The sequence below is a fragment of the Genypterus blacodes genome, unplaced genomic scaffold (assembly GCF_046128005.1).
Source record: "Genypterus blacodes isolate CSIRO-AG114 ecotype Tasmania unplaced genomic scaffold, CSIRO-AGI_Gbla_v1 ptg000027l_1, whole genome shotgun sequence".
NCBI classification, from domain to species: Eukaryota; Metazoa; Chordata; class Actinopteri; order Ophidiiformes; family Ophidiidae; genus Genypterus; species Genypterus blacodes.
The window spans coordinates 509,500-523,993 of record NW_027466840.1 but is presented as its reverse complement, the minus strand read 5'-3'; the positions used below and the strand labels follow the sequence as shown (position 1 = coordinate 523,993).

Here is a 14,494-nt window from a genome sequence, read left to right as displayed (position 1 = left end):
CTGCCAGGCTCTGCCTCTCAATAAATAAATGTCTCTTGATCCCATCTGGTCTCTAACCTTACTAACTGATGCTTTTCTTATTAAAAAAAATAGATTAATTTTCGGACTAGCTGGTGAATAATTGAAGCAGAGTCAACAGGTGGTTACGTTTTCAAAGTTTGCTATCAGACGTCACGCGAGAGGTCACGTTCACCACCACAACAACATGGCCGGAAGTCACCCCTCGCGCCTTGTCAGGTGACCCAGACAAGACAACAAGAAACGGACATATGTGTCCCCCCCCCCCCCCCCCCCCCCCCCCCCCTTTGACTCAAGGACGCAACATGCTGCGTTCTGGGAGCCACCTGCCTGCTCCCGGCCGCGCGATTACCTTGGCTACAATCTCCACCACGACCTGCCCTGCTGGGGCTCATTTGCATACTTTATGACTCCAGGTAAAAGGAGACACCTGACCGAGCTCGCGCGGGAGGAGGCTAGAGATGTGGAGAGGGACTGTGTTTGTGTTTGTGTGTGCGTTGTGAGTCACAAGCTGCGGTCGAATCCATCTGTAAGGCCTAAAGACGCGCTGATGGCTGCGACGTAAACAGCTGTGGGGTAAGTTGTTTTTCCACCGTTTGCTCTGTCTTAAAAGGACACGTGTTGGCCAGTGAGAGCCCCCCGTGATGCGCTTATTCTCTCCTGTTGTTACTTGTTGTTGTTGTTGTTGTTATCGGTGCCGGTGAAAGTCTCCTCCCGAGACGAGCACCGGCTCTCGTGCCCGACGCCGAGCTGAACGCGTTTCATAATATCACTCTAAGCTCACAGACTTTTATAAAAACAAAAAAAGAAAAGTGACATTTGAGTTGAATAAATAAAAGCTCAACAGTTAACTTATTGTCACTTTAACATTACAGGTAATCGGCTCCGTATTAGATGCCGTGTGTGCTGAGTCATAGAGGGAGAGCGTGTGAACTTTAACCTCGGCTGAATGATCATGTAACTGCAGGCGTGTGTAGCAGAGTGCCTGAAACATATGACGGTTTCTATCTGTGAAAAAACCCACTTGAATGACACGTCTTAATGATCCATTAAGCGCTAACAATTATAGCCTGTCAATTTTTGTTTATCGATTTCGTTTGTTTCTAATGAATGAGTAATTAGTTGCTAAAAATGACTGACAGCGCGCCCCAGGTAGCTCTTATGCTAGGTTTGAAAAATAATTTCTCAAAAACTAATTACCTGTAATCACGCTCTTCGCATCATTGATACCTCCGTGACAGGCAGAGATTGATCACGGAGCACACTGAGTTTTGATTTTAAGCACGATTGCTTCACAGGATGACAAGGTCGGTGCATTTAAATGTAAAGGACACATGCTATTCAGATTACAATATGGTTGCTTTGTTAGAATTTGTTTGTGTGTGGTCTGTAAATAGTTTTCTTAGGAACAATATCCACTGAAACCCGACTTGAGAATGAGTCGTCAGCATGAATAGTCTGCAAATGTAATGGTTGTCTTTAAAATGCTACAGTGTCTCACAGGTTGTATGTTGGATTTTCTAGATTGTAAGTCTAGACGCAAATGGTTATATAGTTGCTATTGAGTGTTGGATACATTTCATTGTATTCTAATTTGACTTTTGCTTGTGCACACATAGCCTAAATGACAAAGACCCACATTGAGGATAGCCTTGTATCCAAACTAATACATACTAAACACAAAGCTCTAATTGATGATGAATAAGCATTAATATGGCGGCTTTCATAGTTGAACATTTGGCTATTTTGCGTAATTCAGAATAGGTTTTAACAACGGCGGCAGCCAGGGCAAAATTGGCACTGAAAAGCCTACAGATCCCTCAGGAAGGCAGGACCAAGTCCCCCGAATGACTTGTTGTTTGTCATCACGACGAACATCAATGCAACAAGTGTAAGTTATGCTCACATCAGTGCACAACGTGGAGCAGCATAATGTTGAGGCATTTTCGTGTCTCTCTACCTCTCGTTCGGTCTCTCTTTTCTGTCTAAATTGGGAATAACAGAACTCGGCCTCTTTCCGTCTAGCATGTAAGCAAATGTTTTGGAGTTGCATTAAAATGAATAAATAACTCAAAATTCTAGCCTGGAGAGACTTTTCAAACATTCTGTGTAAAATAGTTGGTGAGAGACGTATTTCATTTACAGCGATATAGACTTTGTCTTTTTCCTACATTTAGTTTTGTGGTTTGGCACTGATTTATCCCAACAGAAAATCGAAACCCTTCCACAACAGATTTCCACAAGTGGGTCCCTCTTAAGAGCCAAGCGTTAGAGAGAGACATTTCAAATATCTGATATTTTGCGTTCAGTGTGAGTGGATGTTGTTGGCCATTTTGTTGTTGTAACAGGGGCAAGGCTGCTGTAAATATTTCAGGATTGTGTGATATGAGATCGACTTGCTCTAAAAACTATTGCAGAGTTCAGTGTGAAGGTTGAACAGATAATCAACGGCATCTTCTGGGTAATAAAATCTTGTTCACAATCTTTGATGAGCTCGGCGCCGCTGGCACATGGAAGAGCTTGCTGTCAAAGTGTGTTTTCAGTTTGCAACATCGCAGGTGATCTCTCATAAAGGAGATACTGTACCTCTAGCTACAACTGGCTGCTTATAGTGCAACATCAAAAAAAGATGCCTAGAGTGTGTGTGCTGCAGTGGTTGTCACCAGCCATAAGCAAGACAGCTCAACTCAGGCTGAGGCTAACAGATGAAGACCAGCTGTGTCACTTTCCTTGCATCTGGATGATATGCAATTTGTATTGCCGATGTGCTGACAAAGCGGTTGCAGTGGGTGCCCTGCCTTAGACTGGGGATCAAACTGTAACACAGATTGCAGCCAAACCTGATGGAAATGAAGCTGCAAGCTGGAGCCTCCATATTTTATATACATCTCTGAGCTGCAACCTGCTGTGGGTGTTGCCGAGCATTTCAGGTGGAGCCTGCAATTACAGTGTGTACATTTGACAGGAAGTTTTGACACGTCTTGTTCTGTGCGTAATCTAGGTCTGTTACTTGTATTTCTGACGCTATTTTATGCAATTTTCAACATAATTGTGGCACTTAGTATAATTGATGTGGGTGACTTGCAGGGTAAGAGGTGTACACACACGCGACAAAAACTTAATATCTTTGGTTATGCATTAGCAATTAAGATAATCTGCTTGCTGCTGTGCCACACCATCCAATTACCGAGGAGACGCACAGGTGACAGTGAGTTGTTGGAGAAGCGAGTTTACGCTAATGTTTCACTGATTTCACTTCAATGGGGCGTTCTCAGGGTCATACAGGAAGCTCTCCTCTGCTGCTACAGAAATCTATGCAATTGACTATTGTTACTAGAGCTGTATGAGGGAAAAACAAATTCTAATGCATTTTTATCAAGTTAGTACATTGCCTGTAATATAACCTGCATATAACGTAAGATGTATAGAGGAAATTACTAATTTCATTCATCAGATCATGTAGTATGTCAATGTGAGCCCATGTGTGAGCCAAATGCAATCTTACCTTCCCCCTCTAATTAAAACAAAGTAGATGATAAGTATCCTCTTGGAACTGTGCTCAGGGAGTTATGCGGTATGAATTCCTGCCATAATGGCGATGTGGAGGAGCTTATGATAGAGAAAGAGAAGAAGAAATATTGAACAATGTAGCAAAGGGACCATTATACCCTTCAGAGGGCCATAGCAGCCACGTGTAACGGATGTCACAGGCATTCCCCCGCCGTCCTCTGCACTCACGCTGTATGACAAATATCTGTTTACTCTTTCCATCATCCTGGGGGCTAAAATCATGCACTGTGATGTCCCAAGTCCCCAAATGCCAGGCACGCATTAGCACTTTTATCCTCTCTACACTTTGCTTTCCTTTCTGTCATCACCATATTCTCTCTCCCTCTTCCTCCCTCTTCCCTGTCTTGCTTCTTTCTTGGGGCTTTTCTTTGGAACTAATGATACCGTGAAGAGCCCATGTCCGAGCCTGATTGCTGTGTTCTTGTGAAAAACAATTCCGAAAAGTGGCAATGGAAACTTATTTAATTATTCAGTGTGGTCCAAGTCGATGATTAAAATGATCGTGAAAACGCAATGGGTTTTGTTCTCCGGAGAAACGTCTTCATTGTGTTTTGTTACACCCTGGCTGTGATGCAAATCACCATCATACCCTCTCTTGTTACTTGTTATCTGTTCTTTGGATGTGAAATTGAAAAAAGGACCTTGAGCCGGGCTTTTCCACAACGCTCGCCCACACACACACACACACACACAACCACACTCGTCTTCTTTCACAGACATCTCTTTCCTCAGATACATACACAAGTTTCTGATGCATGGGTTGGGTATATTCTTAGAGATGTTGTTTACCCTTCACGCTTCACTTGATTTTGGAGTGGAGGTGGTTCCAAGCTGTCTTCTTTTTTACACATTGAGCAAGGACAGGGTTTGAAAGCCGCACGAGCGGATGTTGCCTATACTCAATTATACAAGGATTTTATGGAGTCGACTGTTCATGCATATACGAGGCCTTCATGTGAAGACCAGAGAAGTTTTACCCTTGCAGAGGTCAGCCATTACTACCAAGTCACAGACTGAAGGCTTATACAAAGAGTAGTAACATATTTGTATTTAAAGGCCAGAATTGAGAACCGCAGTAGTTGTGAGTAAAGTTGTCTTCTAGACACTAAAACCTCAAATCTTCGACATAGATACAACACAAAATTTAGTTTATTTTTATGCTGAAAAAAGATATTAACAACAATATATATACTGTGTGTGAATGAAAAGTATTTCTCATTGCTATGAACATTGGGCTATGATGAGTGTTTGATTGCGTTAATAAATGAAGAAAAGCTGAGCCTAGTAAAACCTTATATTTTATATAAATATGTATAGCTTTTCTTCAATCTGAAGTGTGTCAATCTGTCTACACATAGCATAGCTCAATTAGAAATAGTTTTGTTGAAGTCATCCAAAAGCCGAATAGTAAGTAGCTGCAAAACTTTTAGTTAGTAACAGTTAAATTCTGTAAGTTGTAAAAGAACAATCTGGAAAGCACATACTGTATCAATACTGTTGAGAATTCATATTGGTATTGTTTTAGAACTAACTAAAGACTCCAGCTGGGAGTATATACATTTGAATATATCTGAGTAGATATCTTGGATAGATGTGTTTGCAAAGTATGAGGCCAGGGAGCAAGCATCAATGTTTTACAATATATTGATGTTGCAGAACATAAGTCATGTCAAGTGCCTTGAAGAGATTGCATCCAGTTTTCACTCGGTGTGCACAGCCGTGTTGGAGCAAGGAACAGAAGGTGATGTAGATGCATTTTATCCATTGCAAAGGTCCAGAGAAAAAAGAAAGATGGGAATGTGTGTGATATGAACTGGTTAAGTGAATGTAAATTCCTTTTTCCAACAAAGATCCAGGCATCATACCATCAAATCGTACCATTCGAGCACTGCTGGTGATTTTCAGTATACAAGTATGCAACTACGTGCTGAGATAATCCCACCTTGCGCCTTTTGCGCTTCTTCAAACATGCCACAGCTATGCCCGGGTTAGACAGGCCAAAGGACAGTCTAGCAGATGGCAGCAATGCAACAGCTTGAATGCCAACCCACAAAAAATCAACAGAAGATGAGTGCACATGAGGGGAGAAGATGTTGTTTTTGTCTTGTGCCTTTGTTGTTATAATGCATTTAATCTTCAACGCGAGACAAGTGAATCAGAATGCTGCTTTGAGGAACATTAAAAAGGACATTAAAAGAGCGTTGGCGCCTGTATGCAACAGTTTCTCGTACTGTTCCAGACAGCTGGCAAGCTATTTCATCCTCAGTGTGGACTGAGAGGAGCTTCCTTTCTTTTTTTTTTTTTTTCGCATCAGTCCAATTTGCACAATTTGCAGCCATTTTTGAAATAAAAAACACCAACAACAACAACTCCGCCATTTCTATGCGAAAGTGATGCAACCCATCACCAATTCAAATACATCATGGTTTGCTTGCTCCACATGAGAGCTTTTTTTCAGCACCCTTTACACGACCATCCCAGCACTGTTCCTTTATTCGACCCATGTCAGCATTATCCCAGGATTGTTCCTTGGTCTTGAGGTGGGATATAGCTGGGACAGAATATCCCTGCATATCAGTCATGCGCTCAGTCAAACATGACCCCATGCTGGAGGGACATGATTGTTGTACATTCATCTTGCTGCCGTTCTGGGTACTCTTTTTTTGTAATGAATTACAATCTCTCGATCTCCTATTAATCTCTCAATCTTCTACTTGTACTGCTGTACTGTTTCCCTCGAGATAAATAAAGTTATATCTTATCTTATCTCATCTTATCTTATCTTATGAATGGTTTCATAAGCTTGGCGGCAGCAGTAATTGTTTGATTAAATGAAATCGCACCACAGTTCTGTGTAACACAATGTTTGGTTTTGAACAGGCTTTTCTTCGTCTCTTAACGTTTTGCTGAGGTGCTGTAATAGCCCGGATTGTTCAGTAGCCTTAGGCCATCTAGTTCTTGAGCCCATTAAAGTGCTTATTTGGCCATTTGGGTGCGGAGGTGCCTCAGCATTCCTATGACAGTAAATAAAACATCCGTGAAGTAGCATTAAATAATGTAAACTCACAGAGGGGAGATGGGACCTGTACACAAAGAGGAAATGGAGCATTAAAGGTGCCACATTTGTCACAATTACCCTCAGGCTAAAAAGACCATCCTTTTCCCCACTTTTTCCACCAAGTCCACATCCTCTGACTCTTATTTTATTAACAGCATGTTACCCAGGAACAGCAGAGACATAAAACATGCTGCCTGCAGAACTGAAACTGCCTGTGAATTGTAGCTTTTCTGTCTCAAAAGCTTTTTGTAAATGTTAAAGTAGAGCCCAAGTAGCATCCTCAATTGTCTGAATTTATCTATTTGTTTACAAAGAACAATTTAGTCTCTGTGAATGAATCCTGCCAGACTTAGTCACCAACCTCAGGGGTACCTTTTTTTTGTTTGTTTGTGAAGTTTTCTTTTCTTAGCCTGTATAACAGGTCTTTTGAGTAATTAGTATTTTATTAGGCAGTTTAGTCTCTTGTGCCTTGGTGCTGTTCTAGTGTTGGTGGTATTACATTTTGTTTAGGAGCTTCCTTTCCATTTTCAGTATATCAACGCTACATTCCACATATTATGAATTTCATTCCATATTTGCTGCGGTTCGTTCATGTATTTTTTTCACGAATAATATGGATTTCTTGGAATAGTTGTGTTAGGTTTTTCAGTTTAAGAGTGAAAACATGAATAATTTCCATAGCAAGTAAAATATTGATGCGTTCAAAATGTAATCGGACCCTTCAGTTTACCCTCGTGACAGCCATGCTTTTTTTAAATATAAGAAATTCCACATGAATTCAACCACAAGGATAAAGCAAACATAAGTTTCCTGAGATTTTCCAACTTTATTTTCCAATATGCTACCATCAGAAGACCGCAGTGGGAATTGAGGGGAGGCCAAGAACAAACTGTCAGTGGTGGAAATACTACTTTTCTTTATAAAGGTCGAACTTAATGTACGAGTGTAAAAATGCCACAGCAGTACTATTTGTTTATTATCTGTATAATCAGTATTCAGCGGTGAGTTAAACCTCCAATAAATGTTTTATAACAATCTTTGGTCCACACCGAAGCGCATGTATTTCCTGTCATTTATTGTGCACTGGCCACCAATGGTACAGCGACTGAGCCGGGCTCTTTTATTTGTATAAAAGGGTTATATTCTGCTCTTAAATTATTAACTTTATATGCACTGTATTAAACCAACTAACTACATGTCTTCAATAAAGATACCTTTATCGTGAACTTGCGCCGGGTAATCTGCCACATGCCGAGACATAGCCCAGTCTTGAGTTTCGCTTAGTCTGGGTGATAATAATTCATAGAACAGGTGCTGCACAATAAGCCCCAAGGCCTAGAGAAGTGAATGATTAGTGGCACTCCCCCATGATGCATTGCTCATCTGTATTAAAACCAAACTCTGCCTTTTATTCCCTCCAGGGTTTATTAAGTGGGCCAGTTGCCATAGCGACGCTTTGGCAGGATATTACCAGGATAAGGTGTAATGGGTCTCCTGACGCAGTTCACTCTGCTCCTGTGGAAGAACTTCACTCTCCGGAAGAGACAAAAGGTACACTTGTGCTCGCCACCTCCCCCCCCCTTTGCAAATCAGCGTATATCTGCTAAAATTGGTCAGCAATGGAGGGAAAATGATGATACGGTCCCAGAGTTGTGTTAGGGCGGCTAAGTTATTCATGGGAAGGGAAGGTAATAGGTAGGATTTGCCACAAAAATAGTCTCCTATACATGTAAGCCGCCTTTAACTCCCTCACTAGAGAGCGAGAACAATCTTACTTTAATGCCAACCAATTCAAAGTGTCACCTTCAATTTTGGCAGATCTATCTCTTGTGCACGTTATGTCACATTGCCTGTATGTTAGTCCTAACAAAGCCACTCTTTGGTCTAATGGGAAAGGAGATAGTGAGTGAGGAATGTTAAATGTTTTGTTTGAAGGACACATTCTTTCTGGCTTTTCCTCAGAACTTCACTGTACTGTCAGCAATGTAACCCAAACAATATTGTCATCATGTTTTCAGTTACCAGGCAGTGAAAGGATATTTACAGTCGTGTCAAATTTCTCCCTATTTTGTATCAGAAAATTCAAATGTTTACATCTTCAGATATGAAAGACAGATACTAAAATGTGCAATAACACTGAAATGTATATCTTAGATTAAGATAGAAGATTTTAGCGAATGAAAAAATGACAAACAACAAATGATTATGTTACTAGTAATAATTAACCTAATTGATTTCTATACCTATCAATCTGAGATTGATAGATGGAACTACTGAGATTTTACAGATCAAAGAGTAAATGATGCCTTGCCATAGCTGCAGAACCTGTGATGAGGTCATCAAAGGTACAGCCAGCAGAGGGCAAGCAAAAAGTTTTCCTACATAAACCTTTGCATTGCTTAAGTATGACGCCTTACGTGAATTGTCATCAACCATTTCCAGCAGTAGAAGGTTTCCTTTACAGAAAGGTTATGATAAGCCTACTGTACATACTGTTTGCTTGTAATGCCATTACACAGTGATAAATGTCAGGACTTTGTGACTCCTAGTGGCCAAAAATCAATTATTGCACATGTAAGTCCCTTAACCGCAGTCATTACTCCCTCACTCTTGTCAAAGTAACAAGCCTACTCAGGATCAGCTGATGATATATGGTGGATATTATTGTCTGTGATGTCACCCTGACCGGCAAAGAGGTCACAAGTCGCAGGATGATAAGATCACTGTAAGTTGTCATGGAATATCAGGCCAAGGAGCCATTTTTTGAGGCAGATATAGCTTTTTCACAGAGCTGCAGTGTGTTCTTTGATTTATACCCATGCTGTAATGACACAGTAACAGCCACCCACTTGCTTTGTTGGGGGATCAACCACAGCAGTGTGCCTGTTAGAGGAGAAGAACAAAAGAGATCTTCACAAAAAATCAGCTTTCATCGGATTTCTTATTTTCCGGGAACAACTCGAGGCAAAGACATGTGTAATTCAGCAACTTTGTGCCAGGAGACAGTCCTCTTGTTAATTTTGCTCACAACTAGAAACAGGGAGCTACTGTTTGGATCACTGAGTATTACAGTATTACAGGCTACCTTTTGTTCTGGACTGTATACGAGGACAATGCCGATATTGTGTGTGAAATGTAGGATATTTGGGCAATGTCAACATGAAATATTGTTATTAGACAAAACCGGTGGGAGTTTAGCAAGGACAATGGTGCTTCTGGAGGGCTTGTGGAGGTTAATGACCAATTATACGAATGCCTCACCAAGCATTTTAAGGTTTTATAACAGGCATGAAACTGATTTTATGGTCCAGTATTTCACATAATTTCATAGGAGGAGATTATCTATTCACAAAAAAAAGGCCGGTGTCCGATGGTACACGCCTCCCGAGCTAGACATTGAGAAAGTCCCCATGATCCCAGCGTTCCCTCTCCAGGCCTTTTCTTTGGAATATATTATGATAATTCACCCTCTCAGCAGAACTGTATCCTCTCTGACACATCGACTGGAGGGAATTAGAGGACTACATTTGAAATTTTATTGGATTCCTTTGAAATGTATGCAGTGCAATTTTCTCATGTGTAATTCATTGACAAAATTCAAAGAGATTGAACCTTCTGCAAACTGGACTTAATACACTGTTCCCAACCATCATACCTCATCCCTATTTATACAGACACCTCGACACCACTTCAAGAATGAATGTGAGGTTGCCAGTTGCTAGAACATAACAACCAATGCTTTACTGAACAGTACTCGCCTCACCTCTGTCAGACACGGCACTTAATTACAGATGTCCCCTCTTGTTATTTGTGCGAAAAGTGCATCATCGGAGAGTGAGTCTGAACATGTCACCATATCAGGAGTTTGGAATCTGATGGCTAGTGCATTACATTCAATTCCTTTCAAACAGGTGTCGGTTGGACGGATGAGTGTGTAGGTACACCGGGTCGGCTGAGGTGAGGGGCAGGGACATGATGCATACGGGGGTGGAGGTGGACGGGAGGTTTGGGGGGTTGCTGAGTGATGGTGTGCGAAGGGACGCGTAAAAGCCTAGATGACAGAGGGTTCAGGGCGAAGAGTCGCGGCGGAATGAGCTGCGACGATTGTAATATCTCCTGGGAAGCTATCCACTTTTGTGCGCCTGTGGATATTACTTCCTGCTGAAAACACTTCACAGCCGGGATGAATTACCCTCCATGAAGTGAAAGGTTATTATGTACAAATGTTGGCAGCCTTCAGTTTTCATATGTGCATGGCGGCTTCACACACGTGTAAAAGTACAGTGCTTTGGCGTTGCGACATTGACAGCCGTGATCAAACATAAGCATGGAGGTTGTTTTCGATGAGTGTTGGAGGCTTGACGTTATAGCGCAGCCTCCATACTCATACATCGGTGGTAGTTTGTCTAAGGAATTTCCCTTAAGGGCTAAGTGACTTGAAAACCTGGGCGGGGGGTAAGAGAAATAACCCGCTGGACCAAGTCATCATTTTGTGGTTCTTCTCTTCAGCCATTCCCAGGGGTTGGAATAAAAGCTTGACACGTCGGCGGGGACAGAACTAGCCAGCAGGTTAATGGTGAGAAAATGATGAGTGGCCTCAATCCATAAAGAGACGGAGAGTGAAGAATAGAAGATTAAAAGTACAGCATGCGTTTGCGGAGGTTTTAACTATTTCACACAAATACAGAGATGCGGCAAAACAGACATGGGCGATGGAATGTTCAACTACGCATTTACGTCATTTGCAAAACCCCCATACCTGAGATTTCATTCATCAAAATTAAATGGCAGTAAAAACTAAAATATCACCAAGTGTCTGTGCTTTGCAGTTGTCCTTGACATTTAACGTAAAGCAAAGCATTATCATTTGCCTGTCAATCCCTAATATGAAAGGTCTGACACTTCTCTTGAGCCTGACGGGAAATGACCTTCAGCGTAATGGACTGTCTGACATCAACGAGAACAGCTTGACTTTTCGGCACGGTTACGGAAAACAACTCGAAATATGGCAGCCGTATTCTGGAAATCAATATCACAAAGAAATGATCACGTAAATAACGCCACTGCTTTCTCCACACAGGTGCGGTTGGTAGTTGAAGTGCTGTGGCCTCTGTTTCTCTTCTTCATACTGGTGGGGGTGCGGTCCACCAATAAGCCGATCCACAAGGGCCAATGTGAGTAGAAGAGCGGTGAGAATGTCAAATTCTTTGTTCAGGAGAGCTCTGCAAAATTTTCAAGTTCGCATTCCAACAGCAACTTTGTGATTTCAAAATGTCAAGGCAATTGATTGTTTTGTTAGAACCTGAATAATACTGCAGCCATTATGACCTCCGCATTTTCTCACAAATACACCGAATATACTCCTCTCTCCCTCAAGGTCATTACCCAAATAAAGCCATGCCGTCGGCTGGCGTGCTGCCATGGCTCCAGGGTATGATGTGTACCATGGACAACGCCTGTTTGGACTCACCGACACCAGGAGAGGCGCCGGGTCAAGTCAACAACTTCAACAACTCTGTGTAAGAAGTTGAGTTTTTAGAATGAAAGTCAGTGATTTAGTAATGTCTTGGATCTTACATTTTATAGACCACCTTGTTTGTGTGTGTGTTGTGTGTGTCTGTGTGTGTCTGTGTGTGTGTGTTTTACAAAAAAATCAGAATTGCTGAGGTCTTGAATGAGCTCCAAGACCTTCTGGTGAACAGATCAATTCTCCGCAAGATTCAGTCGTTGGCAGACGACGTTGACCAATGGGGTTCAATTCTATCACAGTCCGACCCAGCAAACGGTAAGAGCGGTGGGAACAAACGCGGACAGTCACTTGGTGAAGAAAAACCGGGTCAAAGCCCAAATTGTAATTTCTTGTTTCAAAAACTTCCGATGAGTAATTGTCCAAAAGAGAAATGGATTTGGTAAATACTTTGCCTCAGCAACAATCACTCTGCAATGTCTTTGTGAAGTACTCTCCATCAAGGAAAGTATCCCCTTCATGTGGGTGACAAGTTGGAGGATTTGTTATTCTACTTTATCCCTCAAAAACAATGGCGCGTGATTATTTATGATGCAATTTGCCGCGCAGACTGACAGATCGTTTGTCTTGATAAGTTGCTGCTTTGCATTAGGCTCATTTAGCTTGATGATATTCAGATTTTCATACAGCATCTCATTTGCAAAAAGGCAAAGGGGGGGCCTGCCGTTCAATAAGCGGCTTGCAGGGCCATTTGCATTTTGGGGTCGCTAGGTTGTAATATACAAGATTAAATCCATCAAAGATCTAAGCCTGGGCATAATTAATGGGATTCGCTGTCTGAGGCGCGAGCACAAAAGGTCATTAACGAGAATGGGGAATGGAGTACTATCAAAAGACTGGGGTGGTAAAGGTGATCCTGTTGTCCTTTTTTTTGTTTATACCAAGGGTTGATTAAAAGACTCAGGTGGTCACTTCAATCAGAGAGGAAGTGGTGTTTTGGAAGAACCTGGAGCATGTTCCAGCCCCCACTCCTTTGCTTAACCCTGCCCTTCCCTGTTGATGGAGCGATGAAGGGCAGAGCCATATTGTGCATTTAAGTCAGCGTTCACGGGAGTCGTGCATGTCAAGACAAACAATATATTTAAATTCAGAAAATATTGTAGGATTGTTGGTTTAAACCATGAATGACCCAATTGAATAATTCACGTCCCTCTTGCCATTGCAATAATTGACCAGTTTGGATGTATCACACGAGCAAATGAGCTCATCTAATTAAATCATGACCTCTTCATCTGTGCTACTCACGTTGGAGTCCCAGAGCGCTAGAAAAACACAAGTTAAACAGATAAATGCGTGGCTGTGCGGTTGTTGTGTATCTGAACTGTAAGATAATAACACTTAGTATATTTATTCAGTCAAGTACTGTGCTGAGTTAAGAGGTACTAACTCTTTTCCGCAGTAGTTGCCTTCAGTAATGTATATTTCCGAGTAATTGCTCAAATGTTCTGTAATTCTAAAGTAAAGGCCCCGCTTCGCCTTAATGATCCATTGACCCCAGACAATCAGCTTTGAAAAAACCTCATGCTTCAACCTATCACTCCTGCAGTTGAAGATATTGACATGTTCATGCGTGAAGTAAACTGAGTAAACTTGGAAGTCTTGTATTTGTAATATCCCAGCAAACAGAAGGACGGCCACAGGATGTCCCCTAAGTGTCCCTCAAAGTCGTTCCGGTCCTCCATCATAATAATCTGTGTGTGAAGTTATTACGACGGTACAGACGTTTGCAACGGGTTGCTTGTTTGGCTCGGGTGTTGTCCCCAGTAACATAAAAGAAGCTCTAAAAAAATGACGTTAGAGGACTTTTAGGGGACATCCTGGGGACATTCTTCTGTTCTGCTGCGATCGTACCTCCTTTGAAGGATTTAAGTTATTTTTATTCTTTCCGTCGGTGGCACTGAACAGTCAATTGGCTTCTTTAAACCCCGGCTGTTTGTCGGCAGCTAATCAGGAGAAAATGGTTGATTAACAATCTGGTTGGTGTTAAGACACAAATTGACTCCTCTTGCTCACTCGCGCAGCTCGAGTGTGCAAGTCTTACTCGCGCCAATGAAGTTTTAATTGCAGCAGTCATTCAGAAAGCCCAATTTTCATCAAAGCCTAATGACGTTGTGCCAATCAAAGTAATGCGTATGACAAAACCGAATGGTCTCGGTTTTAACACGTGAAATCTCCATTGATGACTTCACATTTAAATACAATCCAAAAGTGAAAAGCTGCAGGGAATGTTTCATCAACTTGGATGTTATTTTCATTCTTGCGCCTTCATTCCTCTATTTTGCTAGGATACTGCTGTGCATTGGAGACAGATACTGAAGATT

General features: G+C 41.8%; 1 protein-coding gene across 1 annotated transcript in view; it reads left to right on the top strand.

Annotated features, from left to right (window-relative positions):
- Positions 1–302: 302 nt before the first annotated feature.
- The window catches only part of LOC142993131 (phospholipid-transporting ATPase ABCA1), a 119,349-nt gene continuing 105,157 nt past the window's right edge, over positions 303–14,494 (top strand). The window contains exons 1-5 of the mRNA XM_076143788.1: positions 303–594; positions 8,068–8,197; positions 11,727–11,820; positions 12,024–12,165; positions 12,304–12,431. Of these exons, the coding sequence (XP_075999903.1) occupies positions 8,132–8,197; positions 11,727–11,820; positions 12,024–12,165; positions 12,304–12,431 (430 nt within the window). The 5' untranslated portion in view covers positions 303–594; positions 8,068–8,131. The remainder of the gene's footprint in view (positions 595–8,067; positions 8,198–11,726; positions 11,821–12,023; positions 12,166–12,303; positions 12,432–14,494) is intronic.